At 44.3% G+C, this 21,937-nt stretch overlaps 2 protein-coding genes across 13 annotated transcripts in view; both read left to right on the top strand.

Annotated features, from left to right (window-relative positions):
* The first annotated feature begins 1,995 nt into the window (after positions 1-1,995).
* LOC110528812 (integrin beta-6) lies at positions 1,996-20,319 on the top strand. Of its 12 annotated transcripts, none has more exons than XR_016497117.1 (17): positions 2,012-2,282; positions 5,248-5,323; positions 5,836-5,915; positions 6,680-6,878; positions 8,826-9,072; positions 9,581-9,746; positions 9,938-10,099; positions 10,390-10,485; positions 10,793-10,882; positions 12,212-12,346; positions 12,505-12,922; positions 13,139-13,361; positions 14,505-14,636; positions 17,295-17,392; positions 18,274-18,390; positions 19,167-19,333; positions 19,434-20,319. XR_016497117.1 is itself a non-coding variant. In XM_036982908.2 (16 exons), exons 2-16 carry the CDS (start codon positions 5,266-5,268, stop codon positions 19,536-19,538), a joined length of 2,361 nt encoding a protein of 786 aa, XP_036838803.2. In that variant the 5' UTR covers positions 1,996-2,282; positions 5,248-5,265; the 3' UTR covers positions 19,539-20,319. The 12 variants fall into 12 exon arrangements, 6 of the variants coding, with proteins under 6 accessions (XP_036838803.2, XP_090096494.1, XP_090096493.1 ...); XR_016497116.1 differs by lacking the exon at positions 2,012-2,282 and adding an exon at positions 4,982-5,095; XR_016497120.1 differs by lacking the exon at positions 2,012-2,282 and adding an exon at positions 5,005-5,095 and having other exon boundaries at positions 11,124-12,346.
* The window catches only part of LOC110528811 (secretory phospholipase A2 receptor), a 32,513-nt gene continuing 30,674 nt past the window's right edge, over positions 20,099-21,937 (top strand). Inside the window, 1 exon segment of the mRNA XM_090240369.1 lies at positions 20,099-20,743. Within this exon segment, the coding sequence (XP_090096495.1) occupies positions 20,605-20,743 (139 nt within the window). The 5' untranslated portion in view covers positions 20,099-20,604.

The raw sequence follows: 21,937 nt of genomic DNA, 5'->3' as shown, positions 1-21,937 counted from the left end.
ATGTATCCTTTGTGATATGTGTCTTTTATGGGGCTTCTCTGTTAAAGCTAGCAGCTTACTTGAGCTGATGCCATAGACACAAAGGCACCATGTCCCATATATATTACCAGTAAAGATCACCCACTACCACACACACACACACACATGCTCCGGACACCACCCAGCCAGACCGTAATGCCAAGCATATGCTCCCCACGCCACGCAAGAAAATCGACCCTATGAACATAAGGAGCAAGTGATGGAGGATTAGCACTCTCTGTCTCTGTCCCACCCCCCCCCCATCCCCCTTCTCGCTCTCTCTTTCTCCTTTCTCTCGCTCTTCTGATGTCTAATTATCCACAGCTGAAGGGACACATGGTGCTTTTCCCTAAAGTGGGGCCAAGGTCAGATTGGGGGTGCCTGTGCAGACATTGGGGGTGCAGACATTGAGAGGGTCTGTGGTATCTAGTGTCTTGATTCATTCACTCATTTCTGTTCAATGGTATTTCATAGGAAAGGGGCTGATTGACCTTTAAATAAACCTTTCTGGCACATGTCTTTATGGGGCCACAGTATAGCCTATGGATACATTTTACAATAGCCATGTAAAAAGTGACTAATGTGTTTTACTCTACAGTAGTAGAGGGTAACTGTACCACATGGCAAAGAGTCAGCTTGATTAGCCTGGTAGCCATTTGGAACCAGAATGGTTACCACATTGACTTCTGGGAATAATGCCTTGCCTGAATGTGCAGTTTTACTGAACTGATCTGACTCTCATCCCTACGATGTACATCTGTCACCTTGTCCACCTCCTCTCTCTCGGTCTCTCTCTCTCTATCTCGGTCTCTCTCTCTCTCTTGGTCTCTCTCTCTCTATCTCGGTCTCTCTCTCTCTCTCTCGGTCTCTCTCTCTCTCTCTCGGTCTCTCTCTCTCTTGGTCTCTCTCTATCTCGGTCTCTCTCTCTCTCTCGGTCTCTCTCTCTCTTGGTCTCTCTCTCTCTTGGTCGCTCTCTCTCTCGGTCTCTCTCTCTCTATCTCGGTCTCTCTCTATCTCGGTCTCTCTCTCTCTCTCGGTCTCTCTCTCTCTTGGTCTCTCTCTCTCGGTCGCTCTCTCTCTCGGTCTCTCTCTCTCTCTCTCTCTCTGTGTCTCTCTCTCGGTCTCTCTCTCGGTGTCTCTCTCTCTCGGTCTCTCTCTCGGTGTCTCTCTCTCTGTGTCTCTCTCTCTCTCTCGGTCTCTCTCTCTCTCGGTCTCTCTCTCTCTCGGTCTCTCTCTTTCTCGGTCTCTCTCTCGGTCTCTCTCTCTCGGTCTCTCTCTCTCTCGGTGTCTCTCTCTCTCGGTCTCTCTCTCTCTCGGTCTCTCTCTCTCTCGGTCTCTCTCTCTCTCTCTCTCTCTCGGCCTCTCTCTCTCTCTCGGCCTCTCTCTCTCTCTCGGTCTCTCTCTCTCTCGGTCTCTCTCTCTCTCGGTCTCTCTCTCTCTCGGTGTGTCTCTCTCTCTCTCTCTCTCTCGGTCTCTCTCTCTCTCTCGGTCTCTCTCTCTCTCGGTCTCTCTCTCTCTCTCGGTCTCTCTCTCTCTCGGTCTCTCTCTCTCGCGGTCTCTCTCTCTCTCTCTCGGTGTCTCTCTCTCTCTCTCGGTCTATCTCTCTCTCTCGGTCTCTCTCTCTCTCTCGGTCTCTCTCTCTCTCTGTATCTCTTTTATACACACACACACACATTCCAATCATAGCACCATAGGGAAGGGATAACATTAATACACAGTCACTCCTTCCATCTCTGACCCTCCTCTGCACTTGTTTCAATTAACTCACTGGGCTTGCGATTCACTTCCAAACACAAGACCGCAACATAAACAACAAATACTTGACACGAGCTCCTCACAGGGAGCTGTAGCCTACTGCGTCAACCAAGAGAGGGCAACACTGGCACATTTGGCCTGTCAGTCAATCTGGATCACTGCCACTCTGCTGCCGTCCCTCTCTAATGAAGGCGGCTGTTATTTGTGTGTCTCAGACCCACCAGCAGTTGCTGCCATCACTCATCAGCACCCCTCCACCCCCATCAGCCTGGGAGCATGGGCAGTGGGGAGGGTGAGAGGGACAGACAGCGTCATGCTTCATAAAGCTGTCTGTTACTGTAGGTTTATAGTTACTCCTGCCCAGGGCTGCAGTTGGAACTGGACGTTTTGAGGGCCGGCGGCAGTGGCGGCGTCTCCCTGATTCCTCTCCCCTCATTTTTCAGGCGGCGACAAGGACGCAGCTCCCCTTTGACAGGGCAGCATGGTACCAGAGGAGGGCCCTGATGTAGGTGAGTTGTCTCATTGCAGTGCCGACCGTTGTAATGTACTGTGTGTTGACACGGCCCGCCCGGCACACACACACACACACACACACACTGATATATCTGTGATATCATATCACACAGCACTGCGTACAACCCGGAGCAGGTAGCTCATTGTAAGGAATGACTAGGAGTAATGACTAGGATTCAGTTTCTTATGAATCCTTTAACTTGACCAAGCCAATATCATGTTCATGTCTCAACAACGGAAGTAGAGGTTGGAGTCTAGTTCGGAATGCTGGCAGGTTTGTGTGGGAGAGTCTTCCTTCCCTCACAATGTGACTGATGGTGGGAATGAAACCTTGGGAAAGCAACAATGAAGATGAGCAGAAGTGTTTTTCTATTTCTCTCAGTATGGTTAGACATGACCATCTGACCCAAAGATTGGCTTATTGACATGCTGGAGAACACTTTTTTGGGACACTGGCTGGTTAGGTAGGACACTTTGAATGAAAGAATGGATATCTGGGCTGGTTAGGTAGGACACTGAATGAAAGAATGGATATCTGGGCTGGTTAGGTAGGACAATTTAATGAAAGAATGGACATGGTAAAGTAGGTCTATTAAGTAGGACAATTTAATGAATGACCTGAGTGGATTAGGTAGAACAATTAGGTGGGACAATTAGGTAGGACAATTTAATGAATGAATGGATAGCTGAGTTGTCAGATAGCAACAGATCATATTTTAAAAGGTCACACTAGTGTATGTTTTAAAGGTGTTTATGGGTGGCCTGTGTACGTTCTCTGAACAGCTGTGGCACAACTGTACAAATGTTTGTCCTCTAGTCAGATAGAGAATGGAGGGAGCTCCAAAGTGGCAGAGGACACGTGCTGTCATTCCACTGTCACTCCATCCATCAGCTGAGATGGGATGACAGCGGGAATGACAGACAGCTGGGCGCCTCTAGGGGTGGAGGAGGAGAGGCGAAAGGATGACGGTGGCGGAAGACTGGAGAGAAGACGAGTAGAGTAGAGATTATAATGGAAGAATCATATGGAGAGATGAGTACATATGAGAGGAGTAGGGAGCAGAGGAGAGGGGGAGAGTAACAGAGAAGGAGAGGAGGGGGTTTGGAGTAACAGATGAGGGGCTTACTGCGATTCGGAGGGGTGTGATGCTGCTTTAGTAGGATAATCCGTCTGGAACGGACGAGCTGAGAAATCCACACTGCAGCTGTCAATTGTTCACCACCTACACACACTGCATGTAAAGACACACACTCCATGGTCTACGCACACACACATTCGCCGCCCATTCACTCACAGGTTACACACACACACACACACACACACACACATAAACTTATGAGGATATTTGTATTGAGCAATAGACTACTTTTCAAATGAGCCCGAGACGTAGTTTTTGTGCCTACTGTTAATCATTAAATCGAAAGTAACCCTTGAGATACGCACATTTCTGAGGGGTTGGTCGTATTAAATATTAACATATTTTTTTCAGTTGCAGTATCTCGTCTGGGTAATTCAGGGGTTATCTCGTCTGGGTAATTCAGGGGTAATGACTTATGGTCTGGCACGTCTGGACAGTTGTTTGTCCCTATAAACAATGGTTATCACGTTGGCCTACTACACCCCCCTTTATACACAGCTCAACAATCACCTTGCTTTATGGGTAAATGCAACATAGAATAGAGTATGACGTTAAAGCCAATAAACAACAGTTGATGGAGACCTGTAATAGTGCAAAAATGCTACAGACAAGACAATGTGTGCCACGATATAATACATTTCAAGGAGAAGGCAGTGAATGAATGATTTGACATATAATGCAACAAGGTCGACGGACAGGCAGTCATGACCCACTGAACTATGGGTATTGTTCTGTTGCACATCCTGGAAGTTCGAAAGTATGATGTTTTACAACCGCAGGGATTTGACTTGGTGCAGTTCATTTGGTCCTGTGTGGCTCAGTCGATAAAGAATGGTGCTCGCAATGACAAAGGTGGTGCGTATGATTCCCGCTGGAGCCGCCCATATGTAAAATGTATGCACGCATGACTCTGCCGCTTTGTAAACAAGTGTCTGCTAAATGGCTAATATTATATTAATTTGTGATCACTAGGGAATAGGGCTACTGGCCTAGGTATGTAATCAGCTTGTCATTATAGGTCATGAGGCAATTAATACAAGGGAATTACCCGTGTATAAGCATAAGTCAATTTACACACCGTACAAATACTATGGCCTGCATCAATACTCATATTCAACGTTTCAACACCTGCCTATATATTTAGCAGTGAATCAGAGGTCCAGTAAAGAGGGAATAATTTCTGTCATGGCAGATTTCAAGTTAAGAATGATCAGTCCTAGGATACATAACAGGTTGATTTAAAAAGGCAGAATGAAACATGCTATTTCCCCATTTTTAAACGCTATTTCAAAGTTGTTATTTTGTGCGCACAAATAGTTATATGGATTTGATCATTTATCCCCATAACCTGCATTTCAATATTTGTTATAACAGTTTGAGATTGCAGGCTTACAAAATAACATTGATTTAAAAAGATATATATATGTAAAAATAAGCTCATTTCTGTTATATTTCGATTATCAAATAATCTTCCATTGAAATAAAAACCGAAATCAATGTACCCGTTGTCCGGCCTCACTTCACTCATTGCTCACGCCCGCACACTCACTTCTCACTCACTCTCTGTAGTCCCGTTCCGTTTATGTTCTCACCTGTACGGAAGTGAACATAAAAGGCTGGGCAGGTAAGAATGTCTGAACCACGCAGGCACTCAACGTCTTTCCTGCCAGGTAAGAAAGACGGCGCATTCTCTTGTCGTTTAGCCTAGACAGTGATACCAAGAGAAGTTTACTAAGGCTGGAAATACCTACTTGTTTTGTTAATTTTACTCTACAAATGAGAGTGCCAGAGAATGTTTTGTTGTTCTTTCATATCCCTATAGCAGTAACTGCGAGGACCAATGGGGATTGCTGTACTTCTGCTCCTGATTCTTCGGCATTGGATCAACAACGTGGAGGGTAAGACTAGAGACCGGATCGAATGGCTTTGATGAAATAACTCCAGTAACTTCTCCTTTTGAGATTACATGTAACTGCAATATATCCAGATTTTTCCCTAGATTATAACAGCTTTATTATACTTTTATAGAGGTAAATATTTCACGTCATACATGAATGCAATGTATTGATTACATTTAAATTAGTTTATTTTATCCAGTGGTTTATATATACAAAGATTGATCCAGTGGTTTATATATACAAATATTTATTTATAACCCCACGCACGCACGCACGCAAACACACAATTATTATTGTGATGTATCATGATAACATAACCTATCATTTGCTCTAGTTATTCAGGCGCAAATTAACCAGGCGCATCACAAAGACAGAGGCACGAAACAATCACTCATATACTGATATGCTATATGCCAGGCAGCAGTGCCGTGAGAAAATGTAACCCGTGCTAGACACGGCCAACCACGCTGACCACTTCTATATTCTATATTCTCCGTGTGGTGTCCATGTAGGAACATGTTCGGTTGGCAGCGCAGTGACTTGTGACGAGTGTCTCCAGCTGGGTCCCCACTGTGCATGGTGCACACAAGAGGTAGGCTATACATCTAGGGCAGGGGAACCCAATTACATTCAGCCATGGGCCGATTTTTCCTTGAGCGCATGGTCGGGGGGCCGCATTATAGTTCTAAATAATGTGTGCACTGCACATTGACCGCAAGAGTTCCAAACAGATAAAATATTTGACAAAAACATAATCATTTCAAACTTGAATTGCATTGGGATACGATCACATATACCTCTCTATTTATGCGTGGGAATACTAGGGAACAGATTTCCTGAATAAAAATAACTTTGACGTCATTTCCTGCTGATTTTACAGTCTTTTATGTCCAAGAACGAAATGTGTATATATATATATATATATATATATATATATATATATATATATATATATATATATATATATATATATATATATATATATATAAAACTATATATCTATATTTTGCACAGAACTTTGGGGGCCAAATAAAATCACAGCCTGTTGAGGAACGCAGTCCAGCAGGAAAACGTGTCATGAATTCATAAATGTACAACTAGCCTAACTTGATATGGAATACTGATATGACATGTTGTTGATGGAGCAAATTGCAGTGCAGAGTCAAACAAATATTGTTCAATGATTTAATGATGACAATATTTGTAAATGATCTTCAGAAGTTCTACCTTTTTAGTTAGTACTATAGTATGAATATAACTATTGACTGACGAAACACCAGATAAATATGTTAGAGTCTCTGTGTCAGATTGGTTGTAATGTGGGAGTAAAACCTTGTGGTGTTTTTAACCTCTCAGAATTTCACAGACTCGTTTTTAATTAGTGAGCGATGTGACACGCCGTACCTCCTCCTAGGGAGAGGCTGTCCCCAGGACCAGGTAGAATTTCCTGTGACCAACTCCGAGGTCCTCCGGGACCAGCCTCTCGGGAAGAAGACGGGGAATACAAACAGCACCCAGATTTCACCACAGAAGATGGCCCTCAAACTCAGAACTGGTAAACCCTTATCTATACAGTTACTGATGGAGACCTGGGGGCAGTCGCTGTGTCCATTATCTATACAGTTACTGATGGAGACCTGGGGGCAGTCGCTGTGTCCATTATTTATACAGTTACTGATGGAGACCTGGGGGCAGTCGCTGTGTCCATTATTTATACAGTTACTGATGAAGACCTGGGGGCAGTCGCTGTGTCCATTATCTATACAGTTACTGATGGAGACCTGGGGGCAGTCGCTGTGTCCATTATCTATACAGTTACTGATGGAGACCTGGGGGCAGTCGCTGTGTCCATTATTTATACAGTTACTGATGGAGACCTGGGGGCAGTCGCTGTGTCCATTATTTACACAGTTACTGATGGAGACCTGGGGGCAGTCGCTGTGTCCATTATTTATACAGTTACTGATGGAGACCTGGGGGCAGTCGCTGTGTCCATTATTTATACAGTTACTGATGGAGACCTGGGGGCAGTCGCTGTGTCCATTATTTACACAGTTACTGATGGAGACCTGGGGGCAGTCGCTGTGTCCATTATTTACACAGTTACTGATGGAGACCTGGGGGCAGTTGCTGTGTCCATTATTTATACAGTTACTGATGGAGACCTGGGGGCAGTCGCTGTGTCCATTATTTATACAGTTACTGATGGAGACCTGGGGGCAGTCGCTGTGTCCATTATTTATACAGTTACTGATGGAGACCTGGGGGCAGTCGCTGTGTCCATTATTTATACAGTTACTGATGGAGACCTGGGGGCAGTCGCTGTGTCCATTATTTACACAGTTACTGATGGAGACCTGGGGGCAGTCGCTGTGTCCATTATTTATACAGTTACTGATGGAGACCTGGGGGCAGTCGCTGTGTCCATTATTTATACAGTTACTGATGGAGACCTGGGGGCAGTCGCTGTGTCCATTATTTACACAGTTACTGATGGAGACCTGGGGGCAGTCGCTGTGTCCATTATTTACACAGTTACTGATGGAGACCTGGGGGCAGTTGCTGTGTCCATTATTTATACAGTTACTGATGGAGACCTGGGGGCAGTCGCTGTGTCCATTATTTATACAGTTACTGATGGAGACCTGGGGGCAGTCGCTGTGTCCATTATTTATACAGTTACTGATGGAGACCTGGGGGCAGTCGCTGTGTCCATTATTTACACAGTTACTGATGGAGACCTGGGGGCAGTCGCTGTGTCCATTATTTATACAGTTACTGATGGAGACCTGGGGGCAGTCGCTGTGTCCATTATTTATACAGTTACTGATGGAGACCTGGGGGCAGTCGCTGTGTCCATTATTTATACAGTTACTGATGGAGACCTGGGGGCAATCGCTGTGTCCATTATTTATACAGTTACTGATGGAGACCTGGGGGCAGTCGCTGTGTCCATTATTTATACAGTTACTGATGGAGACCTGGGGGCAGTCGCTGTGTCCATTATTTACACAGTTACTGATGGAGACCTGGGGGCAGTCGCTGTGTCCATTATTTATACAGTTACTGATGGAGACCTGGCGGCAGTCGCTGTGTCCATTATTTATACAGTTACTGATGGAGACCTGGGGGCAGTCGCTGTGTCCATTATTTACACAGTTACTGATGGAGACCTGGGGGCAGTCGCTGTGTCCATTATTTATACAGTTACTGATGGAGACCTGGGGGCAGTCGCTGTGTCCATTATTTATACAGTCATTGGGTACACTGCTCACTGCTCACACTGTGTGTACATGTTGGCCTGGCGGTGATTTGAAGTTGATTTAGAAACTATTTTGGATGAATGAAGGATGTTTAATTAATATTTTCACACCATTTTTCACATAAATTCTATTCATGTTATTATCTTTATCACTCGCATGGTCATCCCTTGAACTGAACGCAACCCAGAGCGAGAGAGAGACAGAAAACACTATATTCTATTTCTTATTTTTTTGTTCAGGCAGTGAGGTGACCTTCCAGATCAGTGTGCAGCAGACAGAGGACTACCCTGTAGACATCTACTACCTGATGGACCTCTCAGCCTCCATGATTGACGACCTGGAGATGATTAAAGACTTGGGCTCCACCCTGTCCAAAGAGATGGCAAAGCTCACCAGTAAATTCAGACTTGGATTCGGGTCCTTCGTTGAGAAACCAGTCCTCCCGTTCATTAAGATCACTCCTGGAGAACTGGAGAACCCTTGTAGGTAGGGTACAGTATGGTTGTGAGAAATTCAATGAAAACCATTTGTAACACTATGGTTGAAGTACAAATGAAGATCACTTTCTTTATATAATAATATAATATATGCATTTAGCAGACACTTTTATCCAAAGCGACTTACAGTCATGTGTACATATGTATGGGTGGTCCCGGGAATCAAACCCCACTACCCTGGCGTTACAAGGGCCATACTCTACCAACTAAGCTACAAAGGACCATCTTTCTGTGGAAGAGACAGATTTTCTCACTAAAAGAGCTTAGTAAACGACACAATGTTTTTGAGTATGTTTATAGCAAGCTTACTTGTTGTAAGTAATAGTAATAACTAGTAATGATGAATTAGTTAAACAGTGATGGAAATATTTGGCCCTCGAAGTCTTATCTGTAGACATGGAAAGTCATGGAAAGTTCTCTTATTTTGAATTTGTCTTAGAGTGGAACCCTGGTCATAGATGTAATTCGCTAAGTTTCTCTATGGTATTCCCATGCAGGAGTGTGGATGAGAGCTGTCTGCCAACGTTTGGATACAAACACATCCTACCTCTCACCAGCAGCACAGAGAAGTTCAACAATATCATCACCAACCAGCGTGTGTCTGCCAACATCGACCTGCCGGAGTGTGGCTTCGATGCCATTATGCAGGCTGCTGTCTGTGGGGTAAGTGAGAGGGTCTGTGGTTCAGGTTTGATTTGTAAGATGGTACCCATTTTAACAGAATGGAATAGAGCTGAATAGAAAATAATACTGCAGAATAGAATATCTTGATTTTTCAAGGCAACTTCAGGTGTTCTTTGACAATGGACTATTGTATTAGTGCAGTGTAATAATCTCTCATCTCTTCCTGTTAGGACAAGATAGGCTGGAGGAACGACTCCATGCGTCTGCTGGTGTTTGTGAGCGACGCCGACTCTCACTTTGGGATGGACAGCAAGATGTCAGGCATCGTCGTCCCTAACGACGGGGAGTGCCATCTGGACAGCAACAATGAATACTCTATGGCTGCCCATCTGGTAAGGGGACAGTCCCATCAGATTCATTTATTATTTCTATGACTGGGGTTGTAATACTATGATTCACTGTTTATGATACTATAACATGGCTTTCATTCCTGTCCATGGTGAAGGAGTGTCCCTTTACTGTAAAGACTACTGGCTCTTTGGGGCCTAGGCCGGGTGACTGTAAATCACTTTTTTATTACTGTTGATGTGAAAAGGGCTTTAGAAATACATGTAATTGTTTCATTCATTGGGATGAAATACAGTGGTCTGAGGTTTTAAAAATACTGACTTTGTCCGTCCAGGAATACCCAACTCTGGGACAGCTGATGGATAAACTGGTGGACAACAATATCCTGCTTATATTCGCTGTGACGGAAAATCAGAAACACAACTATGAGGTGAGAACTTCTCCTTCTCCCTCCATTGTCCTTTTCCCAACAGCAATGTGACGTTTACCTGTCAGAAAACACCGGGTGGAAACCAGGTATTGCGGTAAGCCGGTTATGGAATGGAGAAGGAACTTGTATCTCTGTGTATCGTTGAGGTTAGCATGTTTGATTCGCTAAGTGCTCTCTGTGGGCGTGTTGGAACAAGTGCTCTCTTCTTCCTGTTTTGGGTAGAACCTATTTCCTTATGATGTTGCTGTGATTGGTCGCCCAACCTACATAAACAGTAACAGTGTGTCTGTTGTGTGTTTTATCACAGAACTATGCAAGTTTCATACCTGGTGCCACGGTGGGGGTTCTGGAATCAGATTCAAGGAACATCCTGGAACTGATTGTGACGGCGTATAAAGTAAGAGTCCGATTCTGTCACTGTGGGAGTACAGTGTGTTTGTTAGTTAGCAGGACTATTGAGACTTGCTGAGTACGTGGCCTTAGTGACCTCTGACTAGCTGCCTCGGCTTCCTTTCTGTTTATCTCGTCTCCCTCCCTCCTCTCCCCACCACCCCTCTCCTTGCCCCCTCTCATCCCTGTCTCTCCGTTCCTTCCCCCCCTCTCCCTTTCCTCTCTGCACCTCTGTATGCTGTCAGCAGGTCTGTACTCGCCCCTGCTGTTTCATCCTGTGTCGTGTGTTCCTCCCTATAGTCTAATCCCTATTGGCTTCAGGCCTACAGGCAGCGTGTGTGTGTGTGTGCGAGTGTATGCACGAGGGTATGCACGAGTGGTGTGTGTGCTTGAGCGTTGAGGGTGATGAGAGCAGACCCACAGCTTCTAATAATTTCATGAGACACTTCCTGAACAGCCTACCATAGCCAAGTCACATCTAGCTATGCCAAGGGGCTTCACTGAGAGCTTTATTCAATACCGAGCTAATGGCAAGCACTTAGCATCTATCATCTAGCATAATAAGAAATGTACAGGACATACTTTATGTGAATGCTATTAAGGGGTTAGCCACATTACCAATGTAGCTTATTTTGGGGATAACTAGATATTGATTTAGTGCTCGTCATAGTACACTGTACAGTGAGTACACTACTGCTCCAGCTGTGTCTCGGCTCAAGCTTTTTCTCTCACGCATCACGCAGACCACATCTTCCCCGAAGGCCTGAAGGAACTGAAAAGATCAAAAATGTCAAGTACTCTGTCAACATTGTGTTTACTAAGAGAAAAAGTCTGAAGAGTCATATCTACCTCACTGTACCCTGTGGTGATTGGCTACTAACACCTGGGATACCTGGGAGCTTGACGGAATACCTGGGAAGTTACTGGGATCATGACTCACACCGCTCAGAGAAAGGGACTTACCTATATAGTGGAAGATTAGAAATGAATAGGCCCAGCTGGGTAAACCTTAGCGGTGTTGGAGCATACCGTAGCCTTAGAAAGTGGGTGATAAGTCAGTGGTTGCAGAAGCTTATAATGGTTTTCTCTCCTCTCTCTCTCTCGGTCTCTCTCTCTCTCTCGGTCTCTCTCTCGGTCTCTCTCTCGGTCTCTCTCTCTCGGTCTCTCGGTCTCTCTCTCTCGGTCTCTCTCTCTCTCTCTCTCTCTCTCTCTCTCTCTCTCTCACACGCACACACATACTCACGCACACACACACACACACACTCACGTGCACACAGACACACACAGGACTAGGACCTGACCATGACCCCGTTATAGGTTACCTTTGTGTTTCCAGGAGCTGCGGTCTGAGATAGAACTGGAGGTACTAGGAGACACGGAGGATTTACAGATCTCCTTCACAGCGATCTGTCAGGATGGGACGGTATTACCTGGACAGAAACGATGCTCCAACGTCAAAGCTGGAGACACGGTTTGTTCCTATTTTGCTGGTTAGTTGGTCAGTGATATTCAAGAACAATATTCCCATATTTTTCCTCTTGTCGTAAACAAGTTTCCAACTGACTATACAGCCACCTGAAAGCATGAATGCTATAACATCCACCACCCTTCAATCTCTGTGATTCCCAGGTCTCCTTCAACGTGACTGTAGAACTCTCTGAGTGTCTCGACGGTCCCCAGCGTTTCCTCATCAAACCGGTGGGCTTTCAGGACACCCTGGAGATAGACCTGGAGTCCCTGTGTTCCTGTGCCTGTCAGCAGACCCCCGAGCCCAACAGCAGCCACTGCAGTCTGGGCCGGGGATCTCTGGAGTGTGGCTCCTGTCTGTGTAATCCCGGGTACATGGGCTCCAAGTGTGAGTGTACGGAGGAGAGCGTCCAGAGCAGTAACTGCAAGGAAAGTGGCGCTCTTGAGTCCTGTAGCGGGCAAGGGGAGTGTTACTGCGGCCAGTGTGTGTGTCACCCGTCTAGTTTTGGACGCGTCTACGGGGCCTACTGCGAGTGTGACGACTTCTCGTGTGTGAGGTTCCGAGGGGTCCTCTGTGGAGGTGTGTACGTGATGAGCATTATGGTTTCACCTCTTCCTCTTTTGATGAAAACAGACAATGTACTGACATCACAGTGACACAGTAATATAACACATGACCTATTGCAGCAGGATATACTGCAGTTACTTTCTTGCAAGCTAATGTGTGTGTGTGTGTGTGTGTGTGTGTGTGTGTGTGTGTGTGTGTGTGTGTGTGTGTGTGTGTGTGTGTGTGTAGGTCACGGGGACTGTGACTGCGGCGAGTGTGTGTGTCAGAGCGGCTGGACGGGGGAGTACTGTAACTGCAGCAGCAGCAGGGACATGTGTGTGTCGGAGGACGGAGCGCTGTGCAGCGGACGGGGGAAGTGTGTGTGCGGGAAGTGTGTGTGTTCCATGCCCGGAGCCTCTGGAGACACCTGTGAAAAGTGCCCTACCTGTGGAGACTCCTGTAGCTCTGCTAGGTAAGAAGAACACACACCTGTCCAGTTTCCCAATGGGTCATATACAGTTGAAGTCGGAAGTTTACATGCACCTTAGCTAAATACATTTCAACTCCGTTTTTCACAATTCCTGACATTTAATCCTAGTAAAAATTCCCTGTCTTAGGTCAGTTAGGATCACCACTTTATTTTAAGAATGTGAAATGTCAGAATAATAGCAGAGAGAATTATTTATTTCCCAGTGGGTCAGAAGTTTACATACACTCAATTAGTATTTGGGAGCATTGCCTTTAAATTGTATAACTTGGGTCAAAAGTTTCGGGTAGCCTTCCACAGGCTTCCCACAATAAATTGGGTGAATTTTGGCCCATTCCTCCTGACAGAGTTGGTTTAACTGAGTCAGGTTTGTAGGCCTCCTTGCTCGCACATGCTTTTTCAGTTCTGCCCACACATTTTCTATAGGATTGAGGTCAGGGCTTGGTGATGACCACTCCAATTCCTTGACTTTGTGGTCCTTACGCCATTTTGCCACAACTTTGGAAGTATGCTTGGGGTCATTGTCCATTTGGAAGACCCATTTGCGACCAAGCTTCCACTTCCTGACTGATGTCTTAAAATGTTGCTTCAATATATCCACATAAATGTCCTCCCTCATGATGCCATCTATTTTGTGAAGTGCACCAGTCCCTCTTGCAGCAAAGCACCCCCACAACATGCTGCCACCTCCATGCTTCACGGTTGTGATGGTGTTCTTTGGCTTGCAAGCCTCCCCCTTTTTCCTCCAAACATAACGATGTTCATTATGGCCAAACAGTTCGATTTTTGTTTCATCAGACCAGAGGACATTTTTCCAAAAAGTATGATCTTTGTCCCCATGCCGTAGTCTGGCTTTTTTATGGCATTTTGGGAGCAGTGGCTTCTTCCTTGCTGAGCGACCTTTCAGGTTATGTCGATATGGGACTCGTTTTACTGTGGATATAGATAATTTTGTACCTGATTCCTCCAGCATCTTCACAAGGTCCTTTGCTGTTGTTCTAGGATTGATTTGTACTTTTCGCACCAAAGTACGTTCATCTCTAGGAGACAGAATGAGTCCCCTTCCTGAGCGGTATGATGGCTTCGTGGTCCCATGGTGTTTATACTTGCGTACTCTTGTTTGTACAGATGAACGTGGTACCTTCAGGCGTTTGGAAATTGCTCCCAAGGATGAACCAGACTTGTGGAGGTCTACAATTGTTTTGGCTGATTTCTTTTGATTTTCCCATGATGTCAAGCAAAGAGGCACTGAGTTTGAAGGTAGGCCTTGAAATACATCCACAGGTACACCTCCAATTGACTCAAATGATGTCAATTAGCCTATCAGAAGCTTCTCAAGCCATGACATCATTTTCTGGAAGATTATAAGTGAAATCATTAACAGACAGATTATAAATTAAATAATATGTCTGTAAACAATATTTGGAAAAATGACTTGTGTCATGCACAAAGTAGATGTCCTAACCGACTTGCCAAAACCATAGTTTGTTAACAAGACATTTGTGGAGTGGTTGAAGACTGGTACTCAGTGATGTGTTGTGTTGGATTTGTTCCAAACATAACATTTTGTATTCAGCGCATAAAGTTAATTTCTTTGCCACATTTTTAGCAGTTTTACTTTTTTTATTTTTTTAACTTTATTACAAGCAGGATGCATGTTTAGGAATATGTGTATTGTGTACAGGCTTCCTTCTTTTCACTCTGTAATTTAGGTTAGTATTGTGGAGTAACTACAATGTTGTTGTTCCATCCTCAGTTTTCTCCTATCACAGCCATTACACTGTAACTGTTTTAAAGTCACCATTGGCCTCATGGTGAAATACCTGAGCGGTTTCCTTCCTCTTAGGCAACTAAGTTAGGAAGGATGCCTGTATCTTGGGGCAGCAGGGTAGCCTAGTGGTTAGAGCGTTGGACTAGTAACTGGGTTGCAAGTTCAAACCCCCGAGCTGGCAAGGTACAAATCTGTCGTTCTGCCCCTGAACAGGCAGTTAACCCACTGTTCCTAGGCCGTCATTGGAAATAATAATTTGTTCTTAACTGACTTGCCTAGTTAAATAAAGGTACAATAAAATTTAAAAAAAATCTTTGTAGAGGGTAATTAATAAGGCGTTGGAAAACATCCCTGGTCTTTGTGATTGAATCTGTGTTTGAAATTCACTGCTCGACTAAGGGACCATTCAGATAATTGTATGTGTGGGGTTACAGAGATGAGATAGTCATTCAAGAAAAATCATATTAAACACTATTATTGGGCACATAGTGCATCCATCATGTTACTTGTTAAGCACATTTTTACTCCTGAACTTATTTAGACTTGCCGTAGCAAAGGGGTTGAATCCTTATTGATTCACGACATTTCAGCTTTTCATTTTGAATTCATTAGTACAATGTTGTAAAAACATAATTCCGCTTTGACATGATGGCATATTGTTTGTAGGCCAGTGACACAAAATGCAGATTGTGGAAAATCTCATGGGGTGTGAAAACTTTTCTGAAGGTACTGTAGGCCGTCTGTGTCAGGCATGACCACAGCGACTGTAGACACTACAGCAAATAAATATAGTACTGAAAGTGATGAGATGCCAACACTTATAGCAAATGTCTTGCCCACACTAGCCCACATCCTGTGAAACCTTGTTCCTGTTCCACACTAGCCCACATCCTGTGAAACCTTGTTCCTGTTCCACACTAGCCCACATCCTGTGAAACCTTGTTCCTGTTCCACACTAGCCCACATCCTGTGAAACCTTGTTCCTGTTCCACGCTAGCCCACATCCTGTGAAACCTTGTTCCTGTTCCACACTAGCCCACATCCTGTGAAACCTTGTTCCTGTTCCACACTAGCCCACATCCTGTGAAACCTTGTTCCTGTTCCACACTAGCTCACATCCTGTGAAACCTTGTTCCTTTTCCACACTAGCCCACATCCTGTGAAACCTTGTTCCTGTTCCACACTAGCCCACATCCTGTGAAACCTTGTTCCTTTTCCACACTAGCCCACATCCTGTGAAACCTTGTTCCTGTTCCACACTAGCCCACATCCTGTGAAACCTTGTTCCTGTTCCACACTAGCCCACATCCTGTGAAACCTTGTTCCTGTTCCACACTAGCCCACATCCTGTGAAACCTTGTTCCTGTTCCACACTAGCCCACATCCTGTGAAACCTTGTTCCTGTTCCACACTAGCCCACATCCTGTGAAACCTTGTTCCTGTTCCACACTAGCCCACATCCTGTGAAACCTTGTTCCTGTTCCACACTAGCCCACATCCTGTGAAACCTTGTTCCTGTTCCACACTAGCCCACATCCTGTGAAACCTTGTTCCTGTTCCACACTAGCCCACATCCTGTGAAACCTTGTTCCTGTTCCACACTAGCTCACATCCTGTGAAACCTTGTTCCTGTTCCACACTAGCCCACATCCTGTGAAACCTGGGTCATGTTCAGCAGAAACTGTTCTGAGGTCCAATAAAAACAAGTCATGTTTACCTACAGCTTTGCGAAGCCCTTCGCTTTTTATTTGACTAATTGATTCTTGCCGGTCTTTCCTTTTTCTTTTTCCTAGCCAGGTTTGTCGCCTCTTTTCAGTACTGGGATATAATGTTCACCTCATCTTGTCTGAATTTGTCTGCTTGTTCCTGAGGGCATCAAAAGACAGCCAACAACAGTGCTGGAGTATTTCCTTTCTCCATTGTAAAGGACCTGTCACACACAGTCCATCTGACACCACCAATATGTGCTAGACTACACACACACACACAGAGAGAGAGAGAGCAGCCTCGGGAACAAACTGAAATCTGGCCAAGGCTTCTTCTGTTCACTCTTTATCAGGGAACACAAATAACCCTCCTGTTAAGGCCAGCACTCAACACATGACAGATGGTGTGTGTGTGTGTGTGTGTGTGTGTGTGTTCCTCAGGACCTGTGTGGAGTGTCATCTCCAAGCAGAAGACGAGGCCACAGAGGAGTGTGTCCAAAGGTGCAGCGTCCCTCACGTCTTCGTCAACAATTCCACAGGTCAGTTACTCCTACCTGTCTGTCTTTCTGTCTGAGCTGTTTATAGACAAGAGTAGCCGAATCATGACTGATAAGATTCAAATGAATATTGTGAAGAGTGAAATGAGAACTAGAGAGAGAGTGACAGCCGAAACAGCGTTACACCGACCTGTCCAGATTGACCACTTGTTTTAATCAAATGTGTGATTGCTATTCTTGATGCCGGACTATTCTTGCAACCAGTGGGGACATTGTTTCCTTGCCAACCCCGATGAAGACGTTTCTGGGGGAACTTTCCCTTGCCTGGCCCTTCCTCTTCCCTGTTTAATATGATCGCCCCACGTTGTTTGTCCTGCGTGGGTACTGAACAGACTAGCATGTAAAGTTCCCCCACGGGTCAGAGATCTGGAGGTATTCTGACCCGTCCTGCATCAGGTGTCTCTCTTTGCCCTTATCGTCACACTCTCTTCAACCCTCTCCCTCTCCATCAGAACACTGTCTTGGTCCAGTGTTCACCTGACACTAGACAAAGGGGAACATATTATTTACCATGTCCTACAGACGGGGCTATTGTGGTGCTGGTTTAAAATACAAGGACCTGACTCTGAGGGTTTGTTCCTATAAAGGGGAGCTTATTTTGAACCCGCTCACACTAATGCAAGCTGAGAGGTGTATCTGATTATCGCACCAGATCTTCAGGACTCAGATGTGAAATACAATGGTGTGACACACACACATTCACACAACATAGATCTTGGCCTTTGATATGGGAATCATATTGGCAGCAGAATAGAGAGGAGGGTATCCTCTTACGTCCTCTTACAATGCAGAGGGAAGTTGATATGTGGCTTATTCATTCATCCCATCTTCATAGCTGTGTACGCGTCCACATTCCTTTTCAGAATACGATGAGAGCCGGTCCACGCTGTGTACCCTAAAGAGTGAGAACAACTGCTTCATCTCTTTCAGTGTGGTGGCTGGAGACGCAGGGAGCACTGTGTATAATCTAAAGATGTACGGTAAGGTCAACGCCCACACCTTGGGGCCAGATTCACCGAAAGGTTTTTGAACGTCACATAAAAGTACGAACAGTGAGAGAATGAAGGTGTTGTAAGCGAAGGAACGAGGCCAGACGTTTAAGTGGAAGTAGACGTTGATGGCGAATCGTTTTATTACAGTCCTTTCTCGAAAGTAATTAATGCAACATGTAAAGGGGCTTAGTGAATCGGACTGGGTCAATACATACAGTGAATTAGTTAACACGGAGAGGTGAAAATCTCAGTGGGAAACCTTGGAAACAGAATGCCTAATGATCTGTTTCCACATTTATTTTTTATTACCTTTATTTAACTACAGAAGTCAGTTAAGGACAAATTCTTATTTACAATGACGGCCTACCCCGGTCAAACCCGGACGACACTGGGCCAATTGTGCACCGCCCTATGGGACTCCCAATCACGGCCGGTTGTGATACAGCCTGGAATCGAACCAGGTTGTCTGTTGTGATGCCTCAAGCACTGACATGCAGTGCCTTAGACCGCTGCGCCACTCGGGAGCAAATGATGAGTCTGATCACTGTAATGATCACTGTAATATAAAATATATATTCGTAACATTAGCATAAAAGTTCCCCATTTCTATCACAACCAGGGTAACGGTTACTGTAATGGGCAACGAATTTATCTCGCCAAGAGTGCTAAAAAAAACTTGCTATTACAATTACACCTTGAAAAAGTGTCTCTGTGATGACTACGGAAGTAACTGTGTGTCTGTCTCTCTCTCTCCATCCCTCCAGACTGTCCTGAGCCCCCCAACATAGCTATGATAGTACTGGGGGTCTCTCTGTCCATCCTCACCATCGGCCTCATCCTGCTGGGGGTGTGGAAGCTGTTGATCTCAGTCCACGACCGCAATGAGGTCGCCAAGTTTGAGGCCGAGAGGGCAAAGGCTAAATGGCAGTCGGTAAGATGGTGTCCTTGTCCTCATTTGCTCTGTCTAATGTCAATTGCTTTTAAATTCTTGTAGAATTTTATTGTTAAGCCGTTTTTTTTCTTTCCCACAGGGTACAAACCCTCTGTTTAGAAGCTCGACATCAACGTTTAAAAATGTAACTTATAAAAGTGCAGGGGGACCGAAAGTTGATATTCATTCAATGGATGGCTGCTGATGCCGACATCAGTGTGTGTGTGTGCGTGTGCATGTGTGTGTGTGGTGTAAGGACAAACTGTAAACACCACAATGTACAACATTGTATCACTCCAAAAGGTCTGGATCTTCTTCAGGGATGCTATCTCATATCAGCAGACAGAAAATGGAATGTCTAGCTATGAATCATCTCTAAATGAAATGATTTTGATTTTGCTGCTCTCTGGTACAAACACTCTGCTGAACTGAACACTGGATTTTCCCATTTAGATTGTTACAGATTTAGGATCTTAATTTGATCACCCCGTTGCAGGAGAACTTTCCTGCAATGCAGGAAATGTCAAAATTGTTGTGTATTTGAGGTTTAAAAAGGTTTCTGAAGTTTGTAATTTCCGCTTTGAAATTTCAGACTTGATTTTCCCTTACTAAAAATATGTAAACCTCTACAACAATATCCATGTGTAATTCACATAATTATTTACATTTCTGGTTTCTGCAGGATTATTTTCCTGCTGTAGCAAACTGGCTCAAATTATGATCCTACATCTTTACTTTTTTTGATAGATTTTGGTTTGGGACATAGGTAGCCTAAAAGAGAGAACAAACTGAGTAGGCTGCAATAATAGTACTACTGCAATAATGTTTAATGTTTTTTGTGTTATAAAAGTTTTGTTTTGGGTTTTGAATCGAGGCTGAGCCTTGAATGATGTAATATTGATTGGAATCATTTTGAGAAGAATAATGGATTAACTTCAATGTAAGGCGCAAAAATAAAGTTGAACTTTTGAGTTGTTGCCACATCATGTTCGCCGTGTTTTGATTTATTATCGGCCAGTGTAAATGATGTAAGCCTGTTGTTGAGTATTATTTGAAATAGACTATCGGTGTTCTTCTAAAACGTGTGTAAAAACCAGAAAAGCCGACCCCCGCTCCAAAAATTGTCTGGAAGAAATTTAGGCTATGCTTCCTTTACTACCCCGCAGAGACCTTGGGCCGTGACGTCGCGATTAACCCAACTTTCGGAAAGTTCTTCAGGAGGAAAACAACCACGGAACTGTTTCCTTTTTATTCCGCAATTTGTCGTCGAAATGAGAATACGTTTATCACGCTGTACAGAATCTCTAGGAGTGCTCTTGATAATCTGTGCAATAGTGTTTGTGAATAACTGCGACTGTGCGATTGAAGACGATGTGGTGTTGGAGAAGAAAGATCTTTCCGAACTCTACAGTAAGTTCAGCTCAGGCTGCATCGAACATCAACATGAGTCCACTAGTAACCTACTATCCAGGTTTTATTTTATATAATTAGAAATGATAGGTCAGTCATGCAAGTCAGGACAAGGAAGTCTACAATAAGAAAAACTCGATTGTTTCCCTGTGTATGTAAGTGTGGTATACTGCATGCAAGACAAGATATTTGCATAGGTTTCTGTAGGCTACAGCGCTGCGCCGCTGGATGCGTGGCGATATTCTTTGTATTATCCTCGGTTTCGATTATGGAAAAATACAATAAACAATATAGGACAAGGTAGTTAAATTGTTGTGTAATCTGGACTGGAAGTACTGCAAAATGTTTTCGTAATAAGAACACGTTGTCCATATTATGCATGATCAATTAATGAATGGACTCATTATGTGACCAACAGGCTTCTGAATCAGATTGGACAAGTCAGAAAGAATAAAACATCAACGTTGATGCTGTTATGGGTAGAGGGACGGACAGATTCGGGTCAGGTAAATGTAACCATGGATAGACTCTTTGCACAGTATAGCAACTGTAGGCTGCAGAGTGTAGATTTCCCTGGTGTAAACAGGAAATAGCTCAAATTGGGTCATGAAATTATGCACACAAAAAAAGGAATGACAGGAGGACACACGTATTTTTATTTTATTTTAATTGAACCTTTATTTAACTAGGCACACAAACATACAGAGAGAGAGAGAGGGAGAAACAGGCTCAGACATGCTGTTTGATTGGGCACAGGGAGTAGGTCTGTCCGATGACCTAAACTCTAGTCTCCAGTCTCATTGAATTTGAAATGTTTATTGGGATATGACAATCTAGGCTAGTAGTAATGTTGTTATTGTAATGTTATTATGCATATGACTAATAATACATTTTAGCAGCCTGTAAACATTCACACTTGTTTCAGACATGTGTATAGGAGAATGACATGGATGGGCCCTGAACAATAAACCGTTCGGGAATAGTTTCGGCTGTTCGTGCGCACAAAACATTTTCTAGAGGCAAGCCGAAGTCAACACCCCTTTTGTCGGTCAATGGGCAGCAGTAGGGATTCTTCAATAAAGTGTTTGTTGCCATTCAACAATAGATTACTCGTATTCGTGCCATTTCTTTACTTGAGAAATACTGCACCAAACAGCTTAGTTGGATTTAAAATCGTGCAACTAAGATTTCTGC

This window comes from Oncorhynchus mykiss, chromosome 7 (assembly GCF_057628025.1).
Source record: "Oncorhynchus mykiss isolate SJ-2025 chromosome 7, ASM5762802v1, whole genome shotgun sequence".
NCBI lineage: Eukaryota > Metazoa > Chordata > Actinopteri > Salmoniformes > Salmonidae > Oncorhynchus > Oncorhynchus mykiss.
Note: the sequence above shows the minus strand (reverse complement) of the source record. Positions and strands in the feature narration are given on the sequence as shown.